The sequence below is a fragment of the Otolemur garnettii genome, unplaced genomic scaffold (genome assembly GCF_000181295.1).
Source record: "Otolemur garnettii isolate 467f Iridium unplaced genomic scaffold, OtoGar3 scaffold00101, whole genome shotgun sequence".
NCBI lineage: Eukaryota > Metazoa > Chordata > Mammalia > Primates > Galagidae > Otolemur > Otolemur garnettii.
The window spans coordinates 1100526-1109367 of record NW_003852496.1 but is presented as its reverse complement, the minus strand read 5'-3'; the positions used below and the strand labels follow the sequence as shown (position 1 = coordinate 1109367).

The following is an 8842-nucleotide window of genomic DNA, read 5'->3' as shown; positions in this document are numbered from 1 at the left end:
CCTGTGGTCCCAGCTACCTGGGAGGCTGAGGCAAGAGACTCGCTTGAGCCCAGGAGTCCGAGGTTGCTGTGAGCTGTAATGCCATGACACTCTACCCAGGGGCACAGCTTGCGGCTCCGTCTCAAAAAAATAAAATAAAATAAAATAAGGAAATATTAACATACAAATAGAAAAATAAGCAAAGACTATGAACAGACAATTTTCAATTGAAGAAGTACAAATTCCAAAAGGCGTTTGAAAAAATTGGCCTCATTAGTATTCATGTACGTGCAAATTAAGCAACAAACTACCATTTTTCACCTATAAAATTGGCACTTTATTATTACTATTATTATATTCGGTGTTAGCAAGAGTATGAGAACATGGGTATTGATATTAATACTTTCTTGCTGGAAACATAATTCCATATCCATTTTGCGTACCTTTTGACCCACCCATTCTTCTTGTAGAGAATTGTCCTAAAAAAAAGAATTAGCTATAAGGCTGTTGATTGCAGCGTTTTTTGTAACGGCAAAAAAAGAACTCTGAATGTCAACTAATAGGTAATCACGTGGTATATAAATTGTGTCTTTTTGTACAGTGGAATTCTGTGCAGCCTTCAATAATGGAGTTACACAAGTATTTGTAACAACATCGTATTGCTAAGTGAAAAGAGCAAGTGAGAAAATAGTAAGTGATGACGAAAAATCCATTTTTTATAATAAACGTAAGAAAAAAATGAACACTAAAATATTAATGCGGTCACCCACGGCTGGTGAACTTGTGGTTTATTGGTACTTCCTTCCTCACAGTCATTTCCATTTAAAAATTTCTCCCCAGTGAACATACATTAATTGTGTAATAAAAATAAATGTTTTAAAGAGTGAATAGGAGATTGAGTAAATTATAATATAATCCCACGGTTGCAGCCAACAGCCAGTAAAATCTGTGTTATAGAATTATATTCATTGATATGAAAAGATGGTCATCGTGCACTGTTAAATGAAAATAGTACATTCAAAGCAGTGTGTGCATTATTATGTCTTTTTGTTTAAAAACAGAAAGTGCTTCTATTTGTATGTACAGAAAAATGACAGGAGATTATAAAATAAATACTGGGAACAGTTATCTCTGAATGGTGTGATGGGGCAATTTTTCTGGGTTTTTTACTTTGCTCATTTCGGCATTGTCCAAGTTTTCTGCAGCTATAAATGCATTAATAGTATAATTAGAAATTACATTTATTTTTAAGAAAATGTTCATATCCTTGCATGACATAATGCCCCTTCTATGATTTTTGTCCCAAGGAAATAACCCATCCTTTACTTCCTTCCTTAAACCAGTAGTTCTGACTCAGAAGGATATTGTGTCTGGACACTCTTATTGTCACCCGTCCAGGCCCAGGATGACACTGAACGTCCTGCACTACACAGGGCAGCCCCACAACAAAAATTATCAGTAGTGCCGAGACCAAGAGCCGCTGTAAACATCATTCCTGTTCTGCTACCTACAGGCCAAAATACTTGCCTGTCTCTGCAGAGGCCACATTCAGAAAAGCTCAGAATCTGAGACTTCGGACTAAGGATTTCCTCCAACTTCCAACCTTTGGGGTGGTCTTGTTCCTAACCCAGCCAGCAATGCATGTCAAAATTACTCTCCCTACCACTCTGCACAGATGCACAGATGTGGAGTACCCCACAGCTTCCCCATGGCCTTCCAGGTCTGCCTCTCCCTGAACCCCCCCTCCCAGGCTCTCTGCTTAAGTGTCCTGCCCTCCAGCCTCCCGAGTACAGGGAGCCGCCGCTCCCAGCCCGGAGTTAAGTCTCTCATCTCCTCCTCCTACTGTCCTTTCTAAGTGCCCTTTTCAACCAGCCCCTCAGTTGAAGTTCTTACCTGAAAGATCTGCATCCCCAGAAGCCATGACTTTGTGGGGTTGCCGTAGTGTCTTCCTTTAACTTTTTTTACTGGACAAGAAATATGAAGAACTTCCCCCACTCCAAGAGTGCCCTGGGCTCCACACGTAATATTCCCTGTCCTCATCAGCAGAAGTGTACCCATTTCTCCTCGGTAAGCAGGATCAGTCGCCTCAGCAAATACAAAAGCCCACTTCTTTGCACACTGGTCAGAGACCCAGAGTCCACACTGGTCAGAGATGAGAAGCAGACGTTTATAAGCGTGTGGACGGGTGGAGAGGAGCGGCTCTCCCAGACCCGTGACTCTGACTTTGGATAAAAGGCATCATTTATTGGTCACAGGTTTGAGGCACAAACAGCATCCCGGCCTCATAGGTGCTTTATCCTCGCTGGCACCACAGCTAAGTCTTCAATGGACAGTTCCAACATTCTCTATCGGGTGGCCCAGACTCACAGCTGATCCTGGGCGGTGATGTAGACAGCAAGCCAAGAAAATGTACAGGTGTGGGTCTGTCACTGTCCACTTTGCATAAACCTTGAGCAGAAGAAATGGGGAAGGAAGCGTCTTCACAAGCCCACAGATGCATAGCTGGTAAGTCTTGTAAGCAGGGACGGCAGCTCCATACCCAGAAGAAATACATACTCCACTGCGGATAATGCTGGGTGGGTCTGATGCACTCACACCACCAACAGGTGGCTGGCTGGTCCCACAGAGAAGGGTGCCTCGGCCATGTCCTAACATTGCGCTTTGCTAGGTTGGGCTTTTCACAGCAGCAGTTAGCTGGATTAGCATCAGTAAGGGACAGTCCACATTGTCTGGCCCACGTATATCTCCCTCTACGAGGCTCCAATCTGAAAGAATTGGCAAGCATGGAAAAGGACTGGCTGTCACAGTCCTGATGACCAGCTGCCCCTTCCTCCGGGGGTGCCTGTGTGAGCAGTCCTCTGCTCCTCATGCCTGCTCTGGGAAGTCCACCCACATGTCTTCCCCCTAGTCTCCAGTCCTAGGGTCTGGGTGTATAGATGCACCCCTGCGGCCACCTCTCTGTCCAATCAAAGGGACACAGTTTCCACATGGCGCTGCAGCCTCTGCTAACACTGCCTTTTCTACAGGTGTAAGACAAGCCCACGTTTCCTTTCCCTCAATCAGCCAGTCATAAGAAAACCCTCATGAAGCCTGGAGTCATCTTCTCCTGAGTCAGATTTTTGATGTCCTTCCAGGGGCTCTGAAGGCCGTGAGGGGTGGAGGGTAAATGTTGAGGAGAATTCGGTATCCTCTTGCAAAACCAACTCATGCGAGCTCACTGCAGGGTTTTCAAGAAAGGAAAGACCCATCTCTTCAGACAGGAAAAAAAAAAAAAAAAAAGCTGTTTTTCAGACTCATCCAAGTTCAGTAACAGGCCCCGGTTCTCATTCTCGGCTCCTCTTTTCTGATCAGTGTTCCTGATTTTACGTAACAGATTTATCATGGCTATGAATTCAATTTGTGTTGTAATTCTGCAGCACTAGGATCAAATTTGGAGTCTTATTTTCAGCTGTATCAGCCCTGTAGCTACAAAGGAAAAGATATTGTTTCAGGAACATCATAGAAGTGCTCTAATTCTCTGACCATATCTTAAGATGAGATTCTAAAGCCTTGCGTTTGTTGCTTTCTCTCTGTAAACCTCCCTGTGCAGTCAGAAGTAGCCAGCTGGTTGCTGAGTTCTTGCAGGCGTCACTGCCCTGTGCGACCAGTCCCAGCAGCAATGTAGCCTCCTAAAGCACTGCCTTTAGTTGTAACTTTTCCCCAGAAAACCACATCTGTGATCAGAAAATGACTTGATGACATTTGCTTACTAATGCATTGCTTTCCCCCCAACCCCAACCAACTGTGAGTTCCACGAGAGCAATAACACTAATTTCCAGCTTAAAGTAGTACCCGGTATACAGTGAGCACTACATAAATGCAGAAACCTCCCTCGCTGGCCTATGGAGGGAAAGGAATGTGTGGACTCACATACCCAGGAGGACACAAAGGGGCTGGCCTCAAGCACAACCGATCAGAGACTGAGCAGCTCAGGGCGCTGTCTTAGGCCACCCTCTCTTGTCTTTGCTGGGGACACAGGATGGGAGACGGGGTTCTGGCGGCCTTGGGGTGCTCCTGACAAAGGGGAACTCGCTTTCAAATATGAAGGTCAGAAGTGACTCTGATGTGACCCTCTTGGAGCCCACCACTGACTGGTGTGCTGGGCCTTGTCTGAGGCCAGGGCCCAGGGCCCACAGAACCTGGAAGAATGTGACTGGGTCAGAGCATGGATGAGGAGGAAGAGCATGCCTGGCTTATGACCAGTGAAACGACACCAGCACTGAGTCAGGAAGGACCACAGGGCCCAGGACGCTCAGCAAAGCAGGTCCCCCTTCAGCCACTGTGTTTCTGGGACTCCTAGGGACATAGGCACCAGCATTTTACCCGATCTGCTCTGTTGTTTGATGAGAAAGGTTGGGCCCCAAGAGGAGATGGCACTCCTCAAGTCACACCACAAGTTAGCATCAGACCAGCGCAAGGACGTGAGTCTGACCCTAACCATCCCCATCACCGCTCACTTCAGGGCCGCCCCTCCCCTGAGGCTCCTCACTCCTGTCTCTGCAAACACCCCCCCCCATTCCTGTCCCTGAAGTTGAAGGGCTCCCCTGCTCCCCTGCAGCAACTCACTCTGCAGACCCAAATGCCCACAGCAACCCCTCCATGCCTCTCAGGACCAACCTGGTACAGTGGCCAAGTCACCTGTGGCCGGGGTGCTTCCTCTCACTCACCCCAGGCTGGGTATGCAGGGCCTGGCACCAGGAGTGGATCCAAGAGGCTAAATGTGGCAAACTCAGACGCTGCAGCTCCCCAGCCACACCAGTGAGCTGCTGCTACTTAACAAAACACCAAAAAACGTAGTGACTCAAAACAACAGCTATTTATTTAGCTTATAATGTGGGGGCTTGGGGTGAGCTCAGTCAGCCTCAGCAGGGCTTGTGTGGCGGCTGCAGCACAGAGGCTGGGCCATGTGCCCCTCACCCTCCAGCAGGCTACCCCAGGCTCACCCCAGGGCAGCAGGCCGTTCCAAGGGTAAGACTGGAAATGGACAGGGCCCCCTGAGGCCCAGGCTGGGAGACAGCACATTCTACTGGACAAAGCAGGCCACTGGCCTACCCGGTGACAGGGTGGGCCAGCCCTTCACGGGCAGCGCCACACTGCATGGCAAAGGTGTGAGGGTACAGGGAGTGAAATAATTGTGGATAGTTTTGCAAAACAATCTACCATACATTTAAAGAGCTGGTGAACACAGAAGACAGTCTCCACATAAAGCATTTGCATCAGAACTTTAACAAACCCTTTTCAGATTCATTTTGAACAAAATCATGACAGGGCTAGATCCCGTTCAGGGCTGCCAGCGGGAGCCCTCTGAAAGACACAGTTAATGAATGTTTTTGAGTAAAAAATGAATGAAAGAACTTCCCACTTTGAAAGATGCTTGGAAATGTCTGGTATAGGCAACTTGGCAGACTAGATAACCTGAGAATTCTCCTGCCACAAGCACACAGAAACAGTAGATAAAAGGTAACAAATATTCCTTTAAAGGCAGGAAACTGGGAAAGACAGAGAGGAAGGGAGGAAGGGAGGGAGGGAAAAGAGGTGTTGTCGGGGGGGTGCCAAGATCTAGAAACCAAAAGAAAACTGAGAACCAGTACAAAAAACCAAGGAACAGAAGGAGCAGACAGCACAGCTGGGTGCTTGGCAGGTGAGGCGCTGGAATCTGAGGTTCCTACGGGAGAAGGAGAAAAGCCATGGCCTTCAATAATAGGGAGTTGAAACTGAGACTTCTCCCAAGCAAAAGTCCAAACAGACACACAGACAATGGCCAGACCATATTTAAAAACAGAGCTCTGAGCCCTGGTCTGGAGCAGCCTACCCAGCAAGGCAGCCCGCAGTCTGGAAATCAGACTTGCAGGAAGTCAGACCTCTTTCTCTAGCAACCAGTCTGGGAAGACATTTGAGGCTGTAATAATCAGCCCACAGTGGTCAGGACTTAATTAATAACTGATAGCTTCTCTAATTTTTGTTCCTGTTTCTAACTTAAGACCAACAGAGAAGACATATAAGTACCCTAACCAACCACACAGGATGCTCACTAGCCTGCCTGCATCTCCCCTGCACCTGCAGCTTCTTCCCTGCTCCTGCAGCTCCCCTGCACCTGCAGCCTCTTCACGACACCTGCAGCTCCCCTGCACCTGCAGCCTCTTCACGACACCTGCAGCTCCCCTGCACCTGCAGCCTCTTCACGACACCTGCAGCATCTTCCCTGCACCTGCACCTTCTTCCCTGCGCCTGCAGCTTCCACCTGTGTCTGAGGCATCTTCTCTGTGCCTGAACTTTCTTCCCTGTGCCTGTAGCTTCACTCCTGAGCCTGTGGCATCTTCCCTGGACCTGTAGCTTCTCCCTGAGCCCGCCCCTTCTTTCCTGCACCTGCAGCTCCAGTGAGGGCTCCCTGATCCTTCCCTTTTCCAGAAGGGAGTCTCCATATAAAGCATTTGCATCAGAACTTTCCACTCACCTGCCTGCCTTTGAGTCTCCGTCAAAACACCAGTGACAGTAACTGACTCCCTTGCTCTGAAAATAAAAAGCCTTCGCTTCTCATTTAGTTGCTCTTCATTTACTTCCTTATAAGAAAAATCCTCCGTAAAGACTGAAGTAATTCTAGCTATTCACCTCCAACTATGTGAGCAAAATTACTTTCTTCCAGTATTTGTGTTAGAAATAACTGATATATTTATTCCCAATATAATAAATGGAAGGAAATTGAAGGGAAAAAACATAAGACCATCTAAATAGATGTAGAATAGTCACTTAATATGATGTAATGTCCATTCCCGACAAAAACTCTTAATGAAATAGGAATAAAAGGGAGCTCCTTAGCATAGCACATGTATGATTACAAAAAAAACCTGCTACAAAGTCTTGATTATTTTTAAAACAGTAGACGCATTCCAGTAAAAGTCAGAAACGTAACAAGAACACTCACAGTCATCACATCTACTTGGAGCTATGCAGTAAGACAAGAAAAAGAAATTTAATGTGTGAGAACTGGTAAATAAGAAACAAAAATGTTCATTATTCACAAATTGTGAGACAGAGAACATATAAACTACCTAATGCAGCTGCTGAGGAGTGGAGCACAGGGACTGGACACAAGATGGAAATACAAAAACCAAATTGCATCCTTACACTATGCCAACAAACAAGCAGCCTTTTTATTTTCGAAAAGTCACCAGTAATAAGAACAACAAAGTCATGGGATTTAGAGGATCTCTAACAAAAGATATGCCTAATCTTTGTCCAGAAAATTACAACACTTTGTGGAAGAATATAAAAGAAGACCAAACTAGACAGACCTGCTGTATTCATGGGTGAGAATATGTATATCATAAAAATGGAAGTTCTCTTGAGTTGATCTATACATTTAATTAATCTCAACTAAATCCCAGAAAAGTTTGAAGACTATGACATATTACTCCTAAAATTTATATGGATGAATAAAGGACTAAGAAAGCTATGGCACTCCTGAACAAAAACATAGGGGGATCCACCAACACAGTTACTTAGATAGACCACAAAAGTCTAGTGACCAGGCCAGGCAAGGTGGCTCATGCCTGTAATCCTAGCACTCTGGAAGGCCAGAGATGGATTGCCTGAGCTCACAAGTTTAAGACCAGCCTGAGCTAGACGGAGGAGACCTCACCTTTAAAAATAGGCGGTGCCTGTGGCTCAAAGGAGTAGGGCACTGGCCCCATATGCCAGAGGTGGCGGGTTCAAACCCAGCCCCGGCCAAAAACTGCAAAAGTGGCTTATGTATATCACTCAGCAGGCCAACCTAGCCATGTACCTCCCAGTACTCCAAGACTCAGGCCCCCACTCCTGGGATCTCTATGATACCGCTAAAGCACTTGCCCAGTTCTCGCCCTATCCCTTCACTAGAGTCAGAAGAAATTGGGAGGTTGTCAGTTCACTGGCTCCTGGTGACCAAAACCCCAGGGGTGGGGGTACCAGAGATGCAGCTGGCAAAACCAACCAAGACCATCTTTGGCTCACACAGTGCTCTCCTTCCATCTCCAGTGCAAGAATGCCGAAGCAGGCTGCTTGGTGACATGCCCCCTGGCTCATCGCAAGGGGCACCAGGACTCATGCCCATTTGAGCTGATGGCCTGTCCTAATGAGGGCTGCACTGCACAGGTGCCTCGTGGCACCCTGAGTGAGCACCAGCAGCACTGCCAGCCAGGTGCTCAGCAGCGCTGCTCTCTGGGCTGTGGGGCCACCCTGGGTCCAGCCCAGCGTGCTAGCCACAACTGCTACCGGGAGCTGCGTGAGGCCTGGAGCGAGCGCCAGGAGCGCAGCCGGGTCCTGCTGTTGCGCCTGCTGCAGCGCGTTCGCCGGGTGCACCGGGCCACTAGCCTTGTCCGTCGGCAGCTGGCCCAGCTCAGCAAATTCCTAGAGGAGGACGAGACCCTGCTCATGGGTGCCCCGCCTGAGGCGGTTGAGGGCGCCCCAGAAGGCAGTATGGGGGCTGAGGTCTGGGGGACCCAGGGCTAAGGTACCTTGTAAATAGAGGTGAATAAATGCAAAGCCCAGGCCTGGTCTGCCTCATGCCCTACCTGCTGGCCTGTCACATTTGTCACCCAGCTGGCCTCTCCAGGCACTACTCCAGGGATGCTTCAGCCTTTCTCCCATGGACTCTTCTCTTCCACCATTGGATCTTTGTACTGGCCATTGTACCTGCCTGGAAAGTTCTTCCCCTCACCTGCATTTGCTGGCTTTCTTCTCAGAGAGGTTTACCCCAATTACACTTACACAAGCTTTTCACAATTTCTCCTTCCCAGTTACTTTATACCAGTTTGTTTTACTAGGTTCACAAACCGCTGAAAATCTT

General features: G+C 47.7%; 1 protein-coding gene across 1 annotated transcript in view; it reads left to right on the top strand.

Annotated features, from left to right (window-relative positions):
* LOC100948123 (RING finger protein 151) overlaps positions 1-8546 on the top strand; it is a 28223-nt gene extending 19677 nt beyond the window's left edge. Inside the window, exons 4-5 of the mRNA XM_012809205.1 lie at positions 6102-6270; positions 8032-8546. Of these exons, the coding sequence (XP_012664659.1) occupies positions 6102-6270; positions 8032-8505 (643 nt within the window). The 3' untranslated portion in view covers positions 8506-8546. The remainder of the gene's footprint in view (positions 1-6101; positions 6271-8031) is intronic.
* The last annotated feature ends 296 nt before the right edge of the window (positions 8547-8842 follow it).